Raw genomic sequence first — 22,304 nt, 5'->3', positions numbered from 1 at the left:
CAGCGTTACAGTTTGCAGGACAGCAAAACTCGGGAAGGCGCTAACTTAGAGGAAGATAGCCTTAAGAAGCAGCGCACAAGGGAGGGAGGCTTAAATGTGTGAAGCGGTTGCACAAAGAGATTGGGCGGGGCGGTAATTAAATGACTTCTACCCACATGGGATTTACAGGTTAGACTGGAGCTAAGCCGGGGATACCACACGGGCTGGGGTGGGTAGATTCTGAGCGGATGAAGGAAACTGTCGTGGAGGCATAGTGTTCCATCTTTCCCCTCCGTCCCAGGCTGCTGAAATGAGGCAGAGGGCAGCTCTGTGAAGGCGCTCTGGAGGCCTAAAGGCCCCACCTTGAGGTCAGACTCAAGGCTGCAGCCTCAGCCCTACTCCAAGAGGACTTTTTATATCTCCAAAGCCACAAGGTGATTACTTTGTGCTATTTTACTTTTCTCAAATATCTGTTACATTTTTTAAAAGTTTTTTTTTAATAGACTCTGGAGTGGAGGACACAGGGATTGGGTGACAAGGAAGGCAAGGAACATTTTCTCAACCCTGTCTGTACTCAGCACATGACTCTGGTCACACACAATGCGCCACTACAAAGGCAGTATATACATTATACATTATATTTTGTGAAGCCGCAGAGGACATTCCAGTCCTTCCTTTAACACAGATTGGCTGAACACACACTTACCCAGTGGCACTGTGCCAATCACATAAACATGCCCTGTTACACGGTCTCCCTTCCTGTGCATCCTGTGATGATCCCATTATGGCAGGGGATAAGGAGTCAGTGCCACCTTGTGGAGAGAAATCAGACAGCTGCAGCAGTACCTCACTGGGTCAGCATGTGCATGCTATGTGTGCGCACACTTGTGCATGCCTGCATGTGTGTCTGCTTGTGTGCCATGTGTACAAGCACACACTGAGAAATGTCCGAACAGCACAACTCGGCTTCTACAGATGGGACAGACTAAGCTGAACTAGTCTGTCATTTTCATGACACAATGAGAAAGGAAGCAAAGATGGATGGGGTGCTGGGGGTAGTTACACAGACACCGAAGGAGACAGGCAGAACGCGCAATTGCATCTTTGTACTGGGGAAATAGGGGTATATCCCCATGGGTTCCGATGCAGGCAGCAAAGCTTTCCAGTCAGGCTCTAGTTCTGGCTGGGAAAGTACAGGAAGAGCTTTACATATGCTGCCGCATGCCCGACAGACCCACTGGTAAGAGACAGGGAGGGAGTTCTCCCAAGAGCTCGCCCTCACTCTCCTCCAGTGTGGTTCTGACCCACAAACTGGGACTTGAACTACAAGGCAACGGTATGAGGAGATGGTGCCTTGAGGGGGTGAGCCCTCACGAGCGGATTAGTGCCGCTGTAGGAGGGGAAGGGAGGTGCTGGCACCCTCTGTCTGCGCCTTCTGCCAAGTAAGGACATGGCTGCACAGTGCCATCTTGGAGGCAGAACTTTGGACGTCTGACCTCTCTAACTGTGAGAAGCTGTTTCTGGTGTTTACAAAGGAATGAATCAACACATCTCCTATTGCTCCATATTCAAGGAAATTTATTTACTCATAGTTTCTATAGGAAGATGATTTTCATGCTAACACACACTGTAAAATGTGTGTAACTCAATTCTATGAGTGCCATTTAAGTCACACCAAGAACTAGTGTTTGGGAAAACTTAAAAAAACAGAGGGCTTGTGGGAGTCATCTCCAAAGTGAGCTTTTTTTTTTTTTTTTACTTTATATATATGTCCATCATTTTATGTATGGCTAAGAAAATAGTCCATTAAACTACATTCTCATGGTGGAATTATCTAAAATTCTGTAATAAATGTGACAGTATTTTTAAATTGTTCCAAAAATAACTGGAAATAGTCTTAGAAGCGCTTTCTGACATCAGTATTTCCTCTGAGGTTTAGTATACACTAAAATGTTCATTGTTTCTATTAAAAATAGTGGTTTATTTCCTGGGAATACCAAAGTTCTGTTCTAGAACAAATATGTACAGAATATACACATTCTATGTACACAAACGCAGAATACAGAGTCACACGGACACGGAGTCAAGGGACGTGTAATCAAGTCTTAGGGCTCATCACTCTGCTGACACCACACCCTCATTTCTGAAGAAGCACGTGCAGCTGGCTGTGCTCGTCTGCCGCAGGGCTGCTCCACCGCCTCTTCAGGTACTGGATGTCGACTGTGCCAGAGGCCCTGGCCAACACCAGGGCCACAAAGCTACCACTGGTCTTCTCGGGATCCCCCATGATGGTCATGGCCACAAGCCTGCAGGTGAGAGAGAACATGAACTGGGAAGTCAGGACACACGCATGACTTTCTAAGTATGTACATTCAAGGGAAGTGTGAAACTGAAGAGGAACTAAAACAAATAAGCATATGAAAACACATTTCTGCATTTCTGGGATCTGTTGGCTGGCAGATCATGAAGAAATCACAAAGCATGTATATCTATCTGCAGACACCTCCCACCAGGCACACAAGGGTGACATTCCCCATCTGACACTCCTCCCTCTACCAGTAGGGCCTGCAAACCGCCTCAGCAGGCCCTCCCTACCACACAGGCAGGGGGATGATCACCAGTGTGGGGTTTCCCAGTATCTCAGACCACCATTCTCAGGCCCAGAGACCTGTCCTCCAGCTGAGCCTGTCCCCGAGCCCCAGATCCTCAGACCCTCCACAGCAACAAGCTCCTGTGAGTAGTACCTAGCCCATCGTGTGTCCTACGAGAAATGGGGTCTTCTTGACACCTTGTGTGGCCTCTCCTCCCCACTGTCCCTGCAAGGCTGAGGACATGTCTCCAACTCCACCCTTAACTCCTCCAGAAGTCTGGGAATACAACCCGAAGATAACCTTGTCCCCACTCAGATCCTTCCCGTTCCCAGCAAGAAGTAGCCTCCCTGGGATGCCTCTTGGCAGACTTCAGAAATGCAAAATGTAATATGTGAACCCGGTGAAGGGATCAGCTGATTGGCTTTTGCATTTCTTTTCAGGGTCTAACCGGCTCAGTGGCCCTCCTGCAGCCTCAGTCTCCCGCGTACTGGAATGATGGGCATGAGCCACCACCCTCAGATCTTCACATAGTTTCTGTTGCCTTTTCTTTAAGGTCAGGCTACGTAACCCAACTTGGTCAGGAACTTCCCACGAGCCCAGGCTGACCTCAAACTTGTAATCCCCCTGCCTCAGATTCTCAAGTGCTAGGATTACACATACACCACCTATAGCCATTTCTTTAGATAGCTATTTAATTAGAATAAAGTAGAAACAAATCCACATCCCTAACCCAAAAGCTATCTCCAGTTGATAACCACTCACAATGAAAAAATTTGTTTTCTTCAGCTGAATTGTACTGGGTACACAAACCACACTTAAAGTCAGGCCCCATGCCCAGCAGCACATGGCTAACACAAACCAAACTCAATGGTACTTTGCTTATATATTATGTCTTACGGATTTTCGTATATGCAAATACATCTCAGCATCTGTTTACTTCTTGTGATTTTTTTTTTTTTTTTTTTTGGCTTTTTTCCTTTATTTGTCCTATTCTGGACTATTTGTTTTTACATTATTTATTGTTATTGCTAGTTATTATCACCTGTTTGTAATCTAATGAGAGAGCAAAAAAGGAAGGGTATGGATTAGGGTGAATCCAAAGTGGGTTGGATCTGGGAGGAGCTGGTGAAGGGGAAATTGTAATCAGAATAGACTGTATGGAAAAAAAAATCTATTTTCAGCCAGGCGGTGAAAATCCCAGCAGAGGTAGGTAGATCTTTATGAGTTCAAGGCAAGCCCAGTCTACAAAGCTACACAGAGAAACCATATCTCAAAAAACCAAAAAGAAAAAAAATCTACTTTCAATTAAAAAATACAAATAGAAACCCCATGGCTCTGGCAATATACATATACAACACACACAATGCATATGTATAAAATTCCAAGAACAAAATATAGGAGACTAGATAAATTGGCATCAAGAGAGAACTTTTCCAAATAAAATCTTCTATAAACACTGCTACTTTGAAATAAAGGAACAAAGGCAAAGAATTATTTCAAAGTCTTAGCAATGGGCCAGCAAGATGGCTCAGCCAGTAGAAGCTCTTGCTGCCAAGGCTGATGACCTAATTCTGTTCCTGGTTCCTACATGGTGGAAGGAAAGAACCAAGTCTCACAGGTTGTCCTCTGAATGCCACATGAGCACCACAGCATACACAACTGTGCACACACATAAGTAGATAGGTAGACAGATGACAGACAGACACACAGACAGATGCTAACAAAGGTTTGAACACAGTAGCATCAGTACAATTCACACCAGCGGGGTGCTTGCACACGCAGGTGGGAAGGATGCTTGGGGACCAGTGTGACTCAGGAACAGAGAGCTGGAGGGTCTGACAAGAACACAGATCCCATGACTAAGTCTCAAATGTCCTATTCTCTTTGAGAAACTAGAGGGGGTCGGATGCAGACCACGCAAACATATGTGGAATGTGCAAGGCACTCACAGAAAACGTTTCTTCCTGAATGATAATAACAAGAGGCTATCACATTACTCTCCTATCCACTGTGCTTTTTGAGGCTAAACATAAGACAACCTCATCTTAAAGAGATTTTCATAGTATTGCTTAACTGAACGCTAAAGGCGAAGCTGACGTAAAGTGGAATAGGATGGTCACGAAGTGTCAATATGGACCAATTATAGAAGGGTAAACTAGAATGGAGGTGTTAGCAGCAAATTGGGTGCACATCTGGGGTCAGTAGGCAGATAGGAGCTCTGTACATTTATTTGTGCAAACTAGAACTACCTTTAAAAAGTGCTTTTGAATATATATATATATATATAATATATATATACACACACATATATCTATATGTATGTATGTATGTATGTAAACTTAAACATGTGATTTGAGATGAGGGTGATTGGACCTTGTACTCACCTGTCTGGAGAGATGGGCTGCTGAGCCACAGGACCCAGGTCATTCTCAAGAAGGTCCCAGATATAGATCCTGGAGGCATCATCCTGGACCAAGAACACGGCAGGCCTTGTCGGGGACCACTGCAGGCTAGTGACAGGGTGGCCACTGGTGGTGCCGTCCCACTGCATGACGGGTCTCTCAGACATCAGCTGGTGCAATCTGATGCTTCCATCTGAACAGCCAGCCTGAAATCGGGGTATGGAAACCCTGTTTTTCCTTCTTTTTAAATTAAATCTCAACACCCAGCTAATTTTCTCAGAGCGTTGGCTTGGCTTGTTTTTGTTTTCTGACTATAAAGACATTAAACCTATCCTCAGAGATAACGAGTGAACGCTCACCCCAAGAACCGACACCAGCCATTATTGCCCTCTCAGAAAACACAGATGACTGCTGAGTGCCACTGACTCCAGCACACGACGTCAGGGCAGGCTGCACAGGTGGAGTGTCACTTTTTAAACGGTTGATTTGTACTGACAGTATGGCTATGTGTTCCCTCAGGATTGAAATTTTCATAATTTTTTTTTTTTATGAAACACAGCTGGTTTAGGGAAAGATCAAATTACTAGCCTATAAAAAGATCAATTCTTCCAACTACTTAATTCTTTCCCATACTCAAAAAAAGAGTGCACTTGTATAAAATTCTGAATCCGTATACACAACACACACACACACAGAATGTCAACAAGAGAGATCAAATTCTAAAATAAAATACAAACAGAAACATATTTAAGCCCTAATTTCAGATAAGTAACACAAATCATACAGGATACAGGGGCAGGGACTAAGCCAAACAATTTCTGATCACAATGTCTGGGTGTGCAGTTTCTGACTCAGATACAGTCTTGAGTACTAAAACCTGGTTTATCTGTATGAGGTACCGTATATTCTAGGACTGCACACTTAGCCAGTCAGATGGAAACCCACCCCTATCGTCTGAACAAAGTCTGTCCTCACTGACTCCAGTGCTAGGGACTCAAGTCCTCAAAGAACAGAGCTGAGAGGCAGCAAGACATTTCAGGGATGGGGTCCAGTGGAGGTAATTAGGCGAGGGCTAACGCTTAGGACCGGATTAGCTGGTTGACCACGGATATGCATCTTCCTGATAAACTCTGAGTGCTTTGCAACTGAACAAAGTATTTGAGAGCTTAAACTTCTGTGTTGATTTGATTTAGTTTTCTTTTAATATCCCATGTCTTCTTTTTAGATTATTGAAGCCCGATAAATGATAAATTTGTGAACTACTAAGAGACCAACACTTTCTAAATTTTCTGCTGGATTGCAGTATTATGATGCCCCAACAAATAAGCAAATAATACCAATGAAAAGGGACTTTCTTACCAAGAATACTGTGTCTTCAAATGGTGAAAAATCAATGACGTTAACTTTTATTGGTCTGGCACCATGTTGCTGAGGTTTGAACACCTTGGGAGACACTCTCCAATCTTGTCTGGTACTGTGTCTTATAAGTCCCTGATTATTACAAGAATACCAAGAATGGCCAAAGAAAAGTATTAGATATAAGACTGAAAAAAAAAAACATATTCTTGAAATAATTCAGACATTGTAACAAAGGCAAACAGCAGTTAATCCGATATAAAGACATTTATCAGATAAGGCTAGGTGGAAAGGATGAAATGTAAAACACTACTAACCATATCGGTGCCAACAACAAAGTGATTAGGATCCGAAGGCAGAAATTTGACACTTAGTGTTTGTGTGGACCCCCAGAATTCACTATCTTTATTGGAAAGACTGAAAAACAAACAGCAGAGATGAACACATGGCTTCTGAAAACCCGGATGATGATAACACCTTACAACTCACTTAGCATTGCCAACTGTCATCCAAGGAGGAGCAGGCACATCACACTTCTTCATGACTGCAACTACTCTGCTTCCTATTTCTTTTTCGTGTATTACATGCTTGGTCATTTCTGCAGATCCATCCTTCTGTTTACTGGATCTCCTTCTCCTCAGCTGTGCCACCCAATAAGCAAACCATGGCAGAAGGCGGGGCCAACTGAGGCTCCTCCCTCCCACTGCCTCTATCATCAGCTGACCACCAGATTCCAACTCTACTCTTTTAAGCCACATCTAGTTCTCCACACCCATGTTGCTTTTCATACAGGCCACCGTATTGGCCTCCTAACTGGACTCCACTTTCTGGAACTTTCTGCACCCCAAACTAACATTTTTCCAAGTTGAAAATCATCCTGCACCTCAAAAATGACACTCCACTTCTTCAGAATAGACCCTGTCTAGACTGTCAGCACAGAAGCATGCATGTCAAGGTCAGCCACCAACTCATCCCATCTTCTTAACAACGGACTTGCTGGTATTTCTAAGTACAGACATCTTTTGCCCTAGAAACATGACAAGCTCCTTTGCCAAACTTTCAAGGATCAATCCAGTTATCATGTCTTAGTTGGCGTTCTAGTGTTATGAGGAAAAATCATGACCAAGGCGACTGTTACAAAAGGAAGCATTTAATTAGGGGCTTGCTGACAGTTTTAAAGGGTTAGTGCATGGTCATGGCAGGAAAGAGGCATGATACTGGAGTGGTAGCTGAGATCTTTACACCCTGGTCCACAGAGAGCAGGCAGAGAGAGACACTGGGTCTGACATGAGCTTTTGTAATCTCAGAGTCCATCCCCAGTGACACACTTCTTCCAACAAGGCCACGCCTCCTAATCCTTCTTAACCATTCTATTTCCTGGTTACTAAGCATTCAAGTATGAGCCTATAGGGATCATTCTTACTAAAACACACATACACACACACACACACACACACACACACACACACACACACACACACACACACACCACTTTTCCCACACATTCCCATCTCAGTCTGTACCAAAGCCTGCTCTCCTTCAAGCTCCTACATGCCTATGCTCATGCTAACAACACATCATACTCTTATAACCATGCCAACAAAGAATGTTCTGCTTCCCTGGCATGTTTAGTGGGATCATTGACGGCTACTGAACCCCGGGTGACATCTTCTCAGGACATCCACAGTCCGCAGGCGGCAGAAAGGGACAAAGACCTGGTGTATCAGTCCGGCCAGCCACCACAGTTTACCCAAGGTAGGTGAGGCTACAGAGGTAGCTATCTCCTTATAGTCCAGTCTGCCTCTACCCCTCCTTTCCTACAGATCTTGCAAAAATCACCACAACGATGTGTTTAGAGAAGAAAGGTGGCATCAAATACATTAGCTATTTCCCTTTGAGGAGTACACAGTTAAATCCAGGAGGAAATTCCATCTCAAGCAGAGAGAAGAGTCTCACGGAGCTCTGCAGAATTCAGGGGCTCATGAATTCAGGGAATGGCCTAAATAGCATGTGCACGCCTGGCTCTTCAACGTATCTGATGACTTTAACTGATCTGTTTTCAGTTATAGTATATATTTGTATAATGTAAATACTTATATTTAATCACATACGTTGAAGTCTCTAAGCATGACTGTATTGACTGCACTCTGTGTGATGGAAAGGATACAGGCTCAAAGACTTTTCAAGGGTCTTGAAATCATATACTAACAGCCTCAGTGAGCAAAAGATAGATACACAAACACACACACATACATAAATGTCTTCAGGAACCAATGCAGACCATATAAATACTACTAACATTGGATCATTTATTAAGAATCTGTACTTCATATAAAGTCCCATGAGTAAAAGCCGAAATATAATTTGTTTGTTCTTTTTGCATTTCTGTTTGCTTATCTGTTGATCTGAGATGGGTTCTCATCCATCCCAGGCTGGTGGAAAACTCACTGTGTAGTCAGAGTAAGAGCCTTGAACTCTTAATCCTCCCACTTCTATCTACCAAACGCTAGGACTATAGGTGTGTGCTGTGCCTGGCTAGAAATACAAACTTAAGAATAAAATTTATTTCAATGTCTCCAGTTCCTGAAACTTGATTTGACCATGTTTAACTAACTTTAAATCTAAACAAAATTGGATGGAAACCAGTCGAGTAGCATTAATGTATAAGCTAAGAAGCATTTTATGAATACATACCAGTGCTGTATCTGAAAAACATATTTGTTACATTGGCTTATTACTGATAATTCACATAGCAAAAACTGAATGTGAGAAAATGTGTCCTTGCTGTAAAAACAGAACATGTATTTATCAAGAAGCAAAGTGGTCCTGGGATGAAGGATGGGATGAGGGATGTTCCGATCCCCAGTGCGAGTCTCACCTGTTGCCCAACTGGATCACGGTACTGTGCACCAATTTGATCCTCCCTCCAGGTATCAGACCTAGAGTCAGACAAACCAGAAACACACACCTCTTAACATAAGTTAAACCAAAATCTACCTACACTTGTCTGGATCCACTCTTCCTTATTTAAATAAACATGAATACAGGCAGGACTCCCTCTATATCTGGTGGAGGTACCCTGTGTCGTGCTGAAAAGGAGAGTCAAGAATTTTCAGTTTATTATCAGAATCCTACAGGGCCATAATCCAGATGTCCACACATTTCAGAGTAGTCAGCAATATGGGTATCGTATGTACTGAATACTTAAGTTGGGAATGCTGAACCCTGCGCTGTAAATACAGACTGTGACTGTCATTTTAAGCCACCATCAGAACCCCCCAGGTTTCGAGTTTGTTAAATGGCCCCTAGTTTCCCCAACTCCTCCAGTTTCAGTTTCTGTTCATCAGCTCCTCTAACTTCCTCTCAAACACCAGGGAACTACAGTTCCCAGGAGGCCTAGTTTTATTTTCCCTTTCTTCTTTTGTTCTCCTCAGATATGGACCCTTCGGTTGTCTCTGTCAAATGTCTGTGTTAAAGCTACTCTCCCTAGTTTGCACATTAGTGCAGGGGGAAGAATTAGAGATTTATATATAATGAAACCCAAATTCTAGGCAAGGTGCTATCCAGAACCTTGAGCAGAGTTGAATTAAAAGCATGCAGAAATACAATCAACTCACTGCTAGGAAGGGGAATTGCAAGTGTACTGCATGACTTGTCTCTTATATTCACCATACGGCAATACTGATGCCACCACAGAGGCGGCAGATCTACAGATCAGGACTGCTGCCACTGGTCCCAATCGCCCACAGTAAAACTGATTTGAGTAGCACTTCAGCAAGAAAGGATCAGCACAGCCAGTGTTAATCCTGGATGGGTTTTTTCCCCCCCATTTTTTTTTCCAGATCTGTCTGGGGATACACCCCTGAAACAAAAGAGATGAGACCTTGTCATCAGAACACTGGCAGCTGGGATTCAGGGTAAGAGAGCTGAGTTTAAGATGCTGACAAACTAGACCACAGAGTCCAGCAGAACTGAAGTGTCTGGGGCCTCTTACAACGGAAAACCATACCAAGTGGCATTGAAAACAGCAAACTGGGGACCCCCACAGATATGGGATGCTGTAGCATGCTGTGTCATCACCCATGTAGCATGAGAAGAGCTGCATGTAGTGAACTCATGTGCACTGGGTAAATCCAAAACCACAGAAGAAATCCCCACACGAAGGACTTAGGACATGGGCACCTCTAGTATACAGAGGAAGAAGACAGGCGCCCCGAGGTTATGTCACAGGGCAGGATGAACTTGGGATGCCTACAGAAAGAAACATCCACTGGACGCCACCCAATAACTACTCTCATGTCCATCTTCCAGGTTGCTAATTACTTATTTCTCAAAGCAGGTTGTGACATCTTTAGTCTCCATTCATTTTAGCAAACAACAATTAATTTTTACTTCAATAGTTACCTAAATCACTCATTGAACCTGAGATATCTGCCTTTGGTAATTCAACAACAACCTAAAAACAGAATATTGAAAAAAATGAATACTGATACATTTTACAACTATGAAACAATCTAAGCAAAACAAACATAGCTCTAATAAAATAGCATGCTACATTGGATCCTAAAACGTTAATTGTTTCATTAAGAAAAAAGACTATAACCATTTGCTTTAGAAATAGTGGCTTAGATTTATTCATTACTTTATCTTACTATCCTATCTCGGTAACCTCATTAGTAGCTCCTGATACAAGTCCTAACACATCCGTTAGCACCGATGCCATGTCAGGGTCTTCCTTATGCTTTCCCAGAGGCTGACAGCCAGGCATACAATCCCATACCCTTCACAGAACAGAGGGTCTTACTGTCTTGTCCTGTTCTGTCCCTGACCCATTGCCCAAGCCAGGTGTCCTTCTCCTCCCAGAGGGTCTCACTTGGCTGTACGCACGGCCCACGCTTCCTACTCACCCACACGTTGAGAATGCCACTCTCGTCCAGGGAAGCGATGTGAAATGACAAGCCTGCCATTTCTAGTGAAAGCAGAAACAACATGAAGGAAAGTAACTTTAAACAAGCATAGCGCTTTGCATAACCATAGTTTGAAGGGTTTCGTGGGTGTCGGGGCTCTCATACCTTCGTGAGTAGAAAAGGGCGAGAGCACCAAGCTCTGTTTTCTGTAGGCAGATGTGACGACCGGCTCGATGGCCTGAAGCGGACTTCGGTGGTTCACTGCTGTGAGAACTCCATCTAGAGATTAAGGGTCCGTGGTACCCACCATAAGTCATACAACTTAGCAATGAGATTAGAGTCATGTTACGTAAGAAATATCGGAATGTTTCCGGGTCTAAAGACCTGAATCTCTCCATACACCTTTCTCACAAGGCTAACGTAGGCCACATATCAAGGTCCACGGTCATGATTTTCAGCATCTCTAGCAAATAGAGACTACAACCTCAAAACACTTAGAGGAGGAGCGGCAAGAAATGAACAGCAGAGCTTGTGCCATTGCAACGCTGTTTCTTCACTGAGGCAGTAGATGTACACAGGTAGCAAGGAGGCCAGCACACTGTGAGACCAAGAGTGTTGTGAAGATGAGGAGCGCTGGCAGCCACACAGAAGAAGACGTGATTCTGGGGCCTACAAGAGGGCCTTAGGGAAGTGCCGTTTATAAGGGAAGAGGACAGCACGCAACGGGCACACAGCAGTGCCAGCCAGAGCATAAGACTAAGCTGTCTTAAACAGGCACGTAGCCACGACCAGGAAAAGTAACCAACACAACATCTGCCTACAGGAGGCCTAGGAGTCAGAAGCTCAAATCCCACATGCAGGTACTGCAGAAAGAAATTAAAACAAAGACATCAAAGATTTATCAGGTGTGACTATTCTGCCCCACCCCACCCTCAGAGAAAGCACAAAGCAGAAGAGATGTATTCTGCGATGAATGGCGTCTCTGCACTCAATGCACTTAAAACAACAAACACATCACACCCTAAATCAAAACCCACACAGAAACAGAAAACGGGGGATGGGTTGGACTTCAGAAACAGCGAATGAACAACACAATGAAGAGACATTACAGGCCTCCCGAGGGGAAAATTCACCTGGGATGTGAAGGTGCCACGTGACAGCCAGCCCTCCCTTAGAAGCTCCACAGTTCAAACACCTGAGTTCTGCTGCTGATATTTAGATGGCAAAGGGAAATAACGGAAGCATTTTCATAGAGTATTTCGTTGGCATTATGCCATCCCTTTGTACTCATCCGACTGGAAATGCACAGAGGAGCAACTGCCCTGTACTGAACATGTGCAGACTTTTCCTGTCATTGTTCCCTCAACCCTGGTGCATAACAGCTACTCGCACATCATACACAGTCATTAAAGATGGCATCAAGTACAAAGAGAACGTACCTGTGCTGTAGCAAATGCTGCATCGTTTTATAAAGGAAGCAGCTGAAGGGAAGGAAGCCACGCCTGTGTTCTGCCAATATCATGCATGGCTTATGAATGTACTGCTTTGAAAACAAAGCCGGATTCAAACGTTTACCGCAATAGCGGTTAGAGAATGCCACGTTCTAAAGGATATCTGTTGGTTGTGCGATGGCTAGTTTTAACTGTCAACTCAATATGATATAGAGTCACCTGTGACCTTCAGGGAGGATGATCCCCGTGAGCAGGCACACTCCCTTGCCTGAGCACTAAACTTAGAAAAAGAGAGGTTAAGCTGAGCTGTGACATGGCATCCACCGTCCCCCTTCTGCTGACTGTAGGCACAATGTGACCAGCTCCCTGCTGTGATGGACTAGAACCTATAACCTGGGCTGTGAGCCACGTAAGTCCTCTCTCCTTCAAGGTGCTGTTCTTGGGGTAGTTCGTTACAGCATCAGGGAAGAAAACTTAGACCCTGGGTCAGGTAATAAACTTTTTATGTTCTTTTCTCTGTTTGATAAAAAAGAAGATACTTTTTTATAATAGTTATATAGCAAACACTCTCCATAGCAACACTATCTCCCCAAAAGGGCAAAAACTGTTTAACAGAGAAACAAAAACTGGCTTGCTCTTTTTATGTGTAAAGCACAGATATAAATACAGCACAGAGAGAGGAAAGATTATCTGTGATGTTAAAGAGTACTTGGAGAGGGACAAAAATAAGCCTACTTAAAAGCCTTACTTAGTTAAAAGAATGAAAAGAATCACAGAATAGGAGAAAATACTTACAAAACCCTTACCTCATAAGTCTTTTATCAAAACAAGCAATTTTAAAATAGGGCAAAGACCTTAATGGGTACTTTAACAAAAAAAGACACACATGTAAATATAAAGAAAGACAAGGCTGCTCCAAGTGTCACAAGGGAAATGCAAGTCACACCACGAGGAATCCATGCCAGCAAGCAGAATGGCCCAAATCTACAGCAGTGGTAGCTCAATGCTGGTGAGGGCGTGGGGTGGGAGCCGGCCTCACTGACCACCTGTGGGGATGCCCGTGGCACAGCCACTGTGAAAGCTGGCTTTACATGTTGGCATGACAAAATATCTGACAAGGGTAGCTTAAGATAAAAAAAAAAAAAAAAAAAAGGGTTGCCTTTAATCCCAGCACTCAGGAGGCAGAGGTAGATGGACCTCTGTGAGTTCAAAGCCAGCCTGGTCTACAGAGTGAGTTCCAGGACAGCTAGAGTCACACAGAGAAATCCTGTCTCAAAAAGCCAATGAAAGGAAGAAAGGAAGAAAGGATGGAGGGAGGGAGGGAGGGAGGGAGGGAGGGAGAGAGGGAGGGAGGGAGGGAGGGAGAACTCTGGTGCACATTTCCGGGGTACAGGCCGTCGTGTCAGGAAAGCATGGCAGCAGACTGTGTGATGGTTGTACGTTACATCTGCAGTCGGAGCAGAGAGAAATCAATGTTCAAACTGCTTGCTTTCTCTCACATATGACCCTGCTAGCCCATCCCATGGGATGGCACCAACTAGATCATCCCTCACAGCCATGTCCAGAGGCTAACTTAATCTAGATAATCCCTACTTACTATGCCTAGAGGATTATCTCATGAGTAAATCTAGATCCTGTCAAACTGAAACTCAATATTTAGCCATTATATTTGGCATTTACCCAGAGGAGGTTAAAAACAAGTCCACACAAAAACCCATATACAAATAGCTATAAAATTATTACTTTAATAAGTAAATTGATTAAATTCACAACATTTGGTTTTCTTATTTTTTTTGTTTTGTTTTGCTTTTTTGTTTTGTTTTTTGTTTAAAGAACATAAAGGAAAACTGTTTGGCTAGAAACAAAACAAAACATGATAGAAACTTAACAAAGAACACAAACTACAAAGACAAGGAAAAGCTCAGCGATGGCCAGGAGCAGGAAGGACGAACAACACAAGGCCTCGCTTGAACATCAAAATCAAACTGATGAGAGCCACGTGACCAACAAAAGGTTTGAGCGCAGCGAAAATGGCCATCAAGAATGAGAATTTCAATGGGACCCTCATATACAAAATAATAATAATAATAATAAACACATAGACTAATAACTTTCATCAGAAAAAAACAGACCTAAGTGTATAAATCCTAAACTTACAAATGTTCAGGAAAACATGGGCAACAACCGGACCTCTGTGACTTTTAGAAGACTAATGACATCAAAGGCACGGTCATAAGAGAAAATACTGAGAAATCAAATTCCACCAAATTTAAAACTTTCTCTTTGAAGGACAATCTTACAAAAGGAATATGGAGAATGGTAAAAACACATGTAAAACACATTCAGACTATATAAAGCTTCAGAACTTAATAGGCTGGGAATTTAGCTCAGTCTGTAGAGCCTGGCCCAGCAAATATAAAGTCCCGGGTACAATCTCCAGCACCACGACAATAACATGAAATAAATATGGCAAGACATGAATCATGCCTGCGATCTCAGCACTCAGGAGGCCAAGGTAAGAGGATTGCTACAAGCTTAAGACAGCCAGGACTCTACAACAAGACCTTCTCTCCAAAAACAAACACACACACACACACACACACACACTCGTAAGAAAACAATTCAATAAAAAGCGAGCAAAGATCTGAACAGGCATCACCACAGGAATATTTAGTTGATAAATGAACACATGAAGATACACTCATGATCAGTGTAGGGGAGGTACAGAGTAACAGTTGGCATGCACTATATAACTATACAACTCTATACAACTCTCAGTAGTGAAGAACCCCAAAAGACATGGATGAGTCTAGTCCTCCAGCATCTCGACAAAGCAGACTGGTGCCAGAATAATGACAGAAAATAGACTGGTGGCCAGCGGGAAAACAGAGACTGCCAAGCGCTTGAGCAGTGTTGTGTGCTCCTCAGACCGATAAGAAAAGGGACAAGATTGGTGGAGAGAGTATGAGGAGGAAGGTCTACGCCTGCCTTCAGGCAATGGGATGCCAGCTCCTACGGGAAGAGGTGGCGGGTCAACAAAGGCCATGGCGCCAAAGCCTAACTATAGGATGCATTTCAGTGTGCAGCAGCTACCTAGAATTTACTTTGCTGGCGATGTTCTAGAACCTACATGTTTAACATGAAAGAACACCCCAAACCTTGCTGGTCACTCAATGAGGACTACTCGTATGGACTTGGCTTTCTCTGTCTATCAAATGCCTCCTTTGTCCAGAGTCAGACCTCAAAGCTACCCAGGCTTTTCTAGAGAACAATACTGACCTGTGGAAAATGTTGGGGTCCTGAAGGCCCAGAGACAGTTGCTCAGTCTCACATAATGGTGTATCCTGGAGTCTTCTCTTAAGTCCCAAAGGACCACAGAGCCATGCACTGTTCCCGCAAACAGCAAAAATGCTTTTAAAGGGCTAAAGCAGCAACATGTGACCTGAAAAGTAAATCACAGCAAGTTAATGCTTAAAAGAGATGGTAGCCAAATTCACAGAAATGAGTTCACCAAGTATGGTGTCTGACACAGATGAAGGTCCCCACAGGATACACTTCAGCAGAACACAGACCTGTGCGTATAAGATAAAATGGACAGTAGAATCAGAGATCCATTCTGTAGAAAAATGGTGACAAGAGTGACATCTAGTACACATCTGGGTCCATAAAATGTGCTTAAAACCCTTTCCATTCAGTGCAACTGTCCGGACCTCAAAAGCGGCAAGTCATTGTTTGACATTTTATTTATTTATGGCTTTTACTACAAACTTACTTTCAAGACTCTAAAATTGGGACCTGAAAAGGCGTTCATCACATATTTGGAAGAAACTGATGGCCTGGGTGGGTCAAGGCACATGAAGTCACAGAACTTCCCAATCAAAAGTGAAGTATAAGGGAAAGGGAAGATGGCCAGTGGGCCTGCGAGTGACAGGGTCAGAGTAGCATGGAGGCAGGAGAATCCAAGTGGGCCTGCGAGTGACAGGGTCAGAGTAGCATGGAGGCAGGAGAATCCGAGCAAGCGACAAAGACACTTACTGCAAGCAGTTTAAGAAACTGCACAAGGCATGGTGAGGCACTGTGCACTCAAGAGGCAGAGGCAGGGGGTCAGAAGTCCAGAGCCATCTTCAGCTGCACAGAGAAATCAAGGCCAGCCTGGGTTACGACATGCTTTCTGTCGGGGGGGGGGGGGGAAGAAAGAAGAAAAGAAAAACAAAGAAATCACAAGAATATTAAGACATCCAGAGTATCATAACATAAGTAGCATGATCCAAACATCCGACCCTCATGGCCGTCCTCACTGTGTTTTTATTAAGCCTATAACTATGTTCCTTTGCTAGTGTATAGGAACAAATGTGTTTTGTCACCTATGGAGAGTCAAGGGCACTAGAATCAGGACATGACTTGTGCCCTCCTTCTGCTGTGTTTACTGTCAGTGACTACCCTCCAGGAAACAAGCACAGACTCCTCCTGAGTATACCTTTGACTCACATATCAGAACCTTCTGGGGCCCTGAAGGCTGCCAAATATCCCACACACAGAGGAGGTGCCGGCTATCCAGAGATGGGGCAAATGGCTCTTCAGGTAAGTCATGAACAGAGACCACAGTCTGTCTCTGAACTCGAGAAGCATGCAAACAGGATACTTTCCTACCTGGAAAAGAGAAGAGCATTTTCACTTTAGCATTCAAAGCTGAATAAAAATGGAATCTGAAGTACTGTGGAGACAAGCTCCTACACACCCTGGTGCCTCTGTGAGGGTGATCTGCCCCCCCTGCCCCCGTGCCCCCCCTGCCCCCCTACCCCCCCTGCCCCCCCTGCCCCCCCCTCTACCACCACAGTCAGGCATGCAGTGCTAACAGTGCTAACAACTGAGGTCCAGGCTTTATGCACGCCAGAAAACACCGCACCTAAGGAGCTCGGTCCTGATCAACGCCTACAGCATAAACCTAAATTCTGTGTCCACACTGACCCTGTGGCTTCAGTAAAGGGGAATCCTTTCTCTATAGGGCAGCATGGGCCAGGACAGCCCCTTCCTCTCATCTACCAGCTCCTCACACCTTGGCACCCTGCTAGGACACTATTGTTAGGAACCTCAGTTCTCTTTAGAAACAGCCCTCAGAGCTCCATACTGGAAACTACTCTAATTCAAAGCCGGGTGTAGCATTCCAACAATGGATTCCAAGACTTCTGTGGCAGCGGTGCTTTCCCTACAGTTCTCAATAGCAGGGCTGTTGATAAAGTGAGGAAACCGTAGGGTATTAAGCCATAGTCTAGTGAGAATTTTGTAATACTAGCTAAGTAACTACACCTGCTGACCTGACACCCACTGCCATGACTAGTAGATCCTGAAGTCACAGCCCGTACCATCCAGACCTGGGATCTAAGTTGTCCTCCTCCATCCCCTCAGCGCTGCCTCCTCAAGCAGCCTGAAACCCTCCTCCAGGAAAGGGATGACACTGGTTATATGTGTGCTTCATCGCCACTCGCGAGCAAAGCTCAGCCACCACTGTACTGGATTTCTGCTGTGAGTGTGTGTGTGCAAGCATGTGCATGTGCATGTGCATGTCATGGGAGGGGCAAGCACGTGTCCAAGTCAGAAGACAACTGTATAGAATCGTTCCCTCCTCCACTTTGTGAGTCAACCGCCTTTATCCCGTGAATCGAATCATCTCACAGGCCTGGTTTCTAGGGTTAGTGAGACCAATAAGGGTTCTTTTCTCTTTTGCTACGTTTATTAATTTTGTGTGTAAGTCAGCTTCTATGTTAAGCCAATCACAGTGACACACGGTGTAAATGGCTCTTCCACATTTCCCCCTTTTTGTCTAATTAAGACAGGAGGTCTTAATTTTAACTTTAACATAGTAAAACTATATGTCACAAAACAGTTGTCAGATCTAAAGACAACATAATAACATACAGATTCCAGACTCTCTGTGTATTTACCATCTTTACGTGGCTTATTATGTTTTTATTACTCTATTCCTTTTCTAAGGACTTTGTTATTTCTAAACTATTTTTGTTTTTATGACTATCTATACCACTTCTCTTTTCTCTCCCAAGCCTATGTACATTTTTAAATATACTATAACCCGTTCACGAGGGGTATTTTTCCCATCTGGATCTGTCTTTACTGTGCATCTGTAATCATTTCCGTCTGCATGAGCAAAGCTTAAATCTGCCATGCAGCTTAGTTAGTGGCATGCTGGTAGGGCTCGCTCTGACAGTGCTCAAACTGTTGGCTCAAGCCTGCATGCAGCAGCTGGGAAACATATCTATGGCTGGCGTGAGAGACATGAGACAAGGAAGCTGTGTTTGCACCCACTCTTGTGTTTGTAATCCAGGGAGACCAATGCAGGAGGCTCAGGAGTTCAAAGCCCGCCTAACAACTGAGACACTAGAACTAACAACAACTGAGTCTCTAGAAGAATTGATTAATTAATTAATAAGTACACAAACAAACAAACAAATAAATAGAAGCCAGGTGGTGGTGGCACACGCCTTTAATCCCCTCACTCTGGAGGCAGATGGATCTCTGAGTACAAGGCCAGTCTTGTCTACAGAGTGAGTTCCAGGACAGCCAAGGATGTCACACAGAGGAACCCTGTCTCAAAAAAAAAAAAAACCAATAAATAAATAAACAAATAAAGATAAAAATTCAAATTTGGCCTTGTTTAAACTAATTTAAATACTCTGACATCATTTGTATGCTTTATCTGTTTACAATTTTCATAGCTGTGTATTCTGAGTAACTGCTTGAAAAGAATTACAAGACTTAAAACAAACACAGACATTCTCATTCTCCATTTACTAAATAATTTCACTAATTTAAATGCTGCTAGCTTTCTTCTAATTAACTCAGAAAAACCATAAATCATAAATTTAACACACACATTTAAGAATCCTCATCATTCATTTGAAATTTTGTAGCCACTGAGTCTTTCTCTGTTTAATACTCAATAAACCTGACCACATTAGAAATATGTAACATTAATGGTTATTATTTCAATGTAAATGCTTGTGTTTGCCTATAAACCAATGGCAGGAAAGAGGAAAGGCCTTTTACCCTGAAGGAACGGCAGGCTTGTGTTCAATTGGGAGGAGCTGTCACTGATGTTCAGAGCTTTGTCTTGAGCCCTGGGATTCCAGCTGGGTCCAGCAGCCAAACGGTCTTCTTCAAGCAAAACAGCAACCACCTTTGAAAGACAGGTGAGCAGGGGTTGTAGAGATGACTCGGCAGTTAAGAGCCCTCATTTGCAGGGACCTGGGTTCAATTCCCAGCACCTACATGGTAGCCCACAACCAACTGCTACTGCAGTCCAGGTATTCTTCTGACACTGCAGGGCCACAGTGCACACGCACAGTGCACACACACACAGCACAGGGCACACGCACAGTGCACACACACACAGCACAGGGCACACGCACAGTGCACACACACACAGCACAGGGCACACGCACGGGGCACAGATACACAGCACAGTGCACACACACAGGGCACACACATACAGCACAGGGCACACGCACAGTGCACACACACACAGCACAGGGCACACGCACAGGGCACAGATACACAGCACAGGGCACACGCACAGTGCACACACACAGTGCAGATACACAGCACAGGGCACACGCACAGTGCACACACACAGTTCACAGATACACAGCACAGGGCACACGCACACAGCACAGGGCACACGCACAGTGCACACACACACAGCACAGGGCACACGCACAGGGCACACACACACAGCACAGTGCACACGCACAGTGCACACACACACAGCACAGGGCACACGCACAGGGCACACACACACAGCACAGGGCACACGCACAGGGCACACACACACAGCACAGGGCACACGCACAGTGCACAGATACACAGCACAGGGCACACGCACAGGGCACACACATACAGCACAGTGCACACGCACAGGGCACACAGATACACAGCACAGGGCACACGCACAGTGCACACACACACAGCACAGGGCACACGCACACAGCACAGGGCACACACACAGTGCACACGCACAGGGCACACACACAGGGCAGACACACAGGGCACACAGTGCACAGATGTACAGGCAGGCCAAACACCCATAGACATAAAATAAAAATACACTTTTAAAAATTCAAGAAGAAAATCATCTCAAAAACAAACCATCTTTCTTAAAATGCTAAGAGCATGCTTTCTTTTCTTTAAAAACTACCTTTTGTAGATTCCATTTCTGCAAATAAATGCTTGGCTCCACCATATCAGAACATTTTTTTAAAAGTCCCTTTTTGCATAATATCAGTACACTAATATATTGTCACAGGATGCCGTTATCTCATCTTACATGTTGTTTCATTCCCTAAACACCATGTTAAATTGTCCTAGGGGAAGGGAGCCTGAATATCTGACACCCTCAAACAAAAAGGCACTAAGGAGAAACAGTCAACCATCACCCGCTGCTCCCTAAGAAGAGCCAGATGTCTGAAACTGGCCTAAACGCGCTCGTCTCTGCAACGTGAAGAGACTTAGAGATGGGCTGGCTGCGTGGAAATGAGAAGCGAGGAGCCAGGGAGACAAGGCTGGACCTGGCTCCTCCGACCCTGTCATTTCCTGTTCCCCTCTCCACCTCATTCCCCTCTTCACTGCACTGCACACAGCACTCTCTCCTTACTAGCCCCAAACACCTCCCAATCCTATGTCTAAGCCACAAATCCCTCTAACTGAGACACCAAGGCAAAGGAACTGGCAGGTAGTCGTAGCGTATCTGATGAACGGGCTTGACCAAACAAACTCTCACGGCTTAACGCCATTAGGCTGCTTATTCTGCTCCATATTTAAATTCTAAGTTTATATAAATTAGAGTTAGAGACAACACAGATTAAATATCAACTTCATGTCTTAATATATGAGTAATTACCCATGTTTGTAGTTCACACCTGTGTTAAAGAACTTCTGCGGTTGTGGAGGGTTGCACCATAACAAGTCCACAGCCAAATTACCTCAGGCTGTCTCCAGCCCACCTCACCTGCCCTTATGACCCTGAGGTCTGCTAACTCAAAGGCTAAGAGTGTCATCACAGCTTCTGAGGCCGACAGCACGGTCTTCCCCTCAGTGGGCTCAGTGTATCTGAACACTGCTTTGGTTTAGGATTTTCTTTTGCTCTGTAACTATTTAAAAAATGTCATGAAACTGTTTGCCATGAGGAAACGTGGTATTCAGGGTAACCTAAATCCATGCGCTCAGGTGAAGGTCCCTCATACTTGGTTCTAGAATAAACTTTCTTGTTCCCTTTGAGGTGAAAGTTGTATTTTTATACCAACAAAAGATCTTTCTCTTTTAGGGATTTATACTGAAACTTAAATAGAATAAAAGTTATGATCATTGGGGCTAGGTTCAGAGTAGGCAGGGGAATGATGGGAAACGGGAATGAGAAGGAAGACGGAGCTAGCTAAGGTGGCATCTGCTGCAGGACATGGAGCCTCACAACGATCCGCTTTGAACTTTTCTATAGCCCCTTCTTAAAACCTTGAGTTTATTTACATACTGTATAGATTTACACTTTCTTTGCCAGCTTAACATGCTTGACTTAAGAATCTATAATAATTTTCCTGCTTAATTGTTGGC

At 44.2% G+C, this 22,304-nt stretch overlaps 1 protein-coding gene and 1 long non-coding RNA gene across 2 annotated transcripts in view; one reads left to right on the top strand and one right to left on the bottom strand.

Moving 5' to 3' along the window:
* Positions 1-1,936: 1,936 nt before the first annotated feature.
* Dync2i1 (dynein 2 intermediate chain 1) overlaps positions 1,937-22,304 on the bottom strand; it is a 41,112-nt gene continuing 20,744 nt past the window's right edge. The window contains exons 12-22 of the mRNA XM_051177834.1: positions 19,749-19,878; positions 17,164-17,336; positions 15,966-16,128; positions 11,401-11,514; positions 11,236-11,297; positions 10,733-10,784; positions 9,207-9,267; positions 6,646-6,745; positions 6,332-6,463; positions 4,955-5,178; positions 1,937-2,285 (exon numbers count right to left, since the gene is read on the bottom strand). Coding sequence (XP_051033791.1) covers positions 2,117-2,285; positions 4,955-5,178; positions 6,332-6,463; positions 6,646-6,745; positions 9,207-9,267; positions 10,733-10,784; positions 11,236-11,297; positions 11,401-11,514; positions 15,966-16,128; positions 17,164-17,336; positions 19,749-19,878 — 1,380 coding nt within the window. The 3' untranslated portion in view covers positions 1,937-2,116. The remainder of the gene's footprint in view (positions 2,286-4,954; positions 5,179-6,331; positions 6,464-6,645; positions 6,746-9,206; positions 9,268-10,732; positions 10,785-11,235; positions 11,298-11,400; positions 11,515-15,965; positions 16,129-17,163; positions 17,337-19,748; positions 19,879-22,304) is intronic.
* On the top strand, positions 17,138-21,153 carry LOC127216945 (uncharacterized). Its single transcript, XR_007834059.1, has 3 exons — positions 17,138-17,267; positions 19,728-19,891; positions 21,066-21,153. It is a non-coding gene; the product is annotated as an uncharacterized LOC127216945 (long non-coding RNA).

The sequence above is a fragment of the Phodopus roborovskii genome, unplaced genomic scaffold (genome assembly GCF_943737965.1).
Source record: "Phodopus roborovskii unplaced genomic scaffold, PHOROB, whole genome shotgun sequence".
NCBI classification, from domain to species: domain Eukaryota; kingdom Metazoa; phylum Chordata; class Mammalia; order Rodentia; family Cricetidae; genus Phodopus; species Phodopus roborovskii.
Note: the sequence above shows the minus strand (reverse complement) of the source record. Positions and strands in the feature narration are given on the sequence as shown.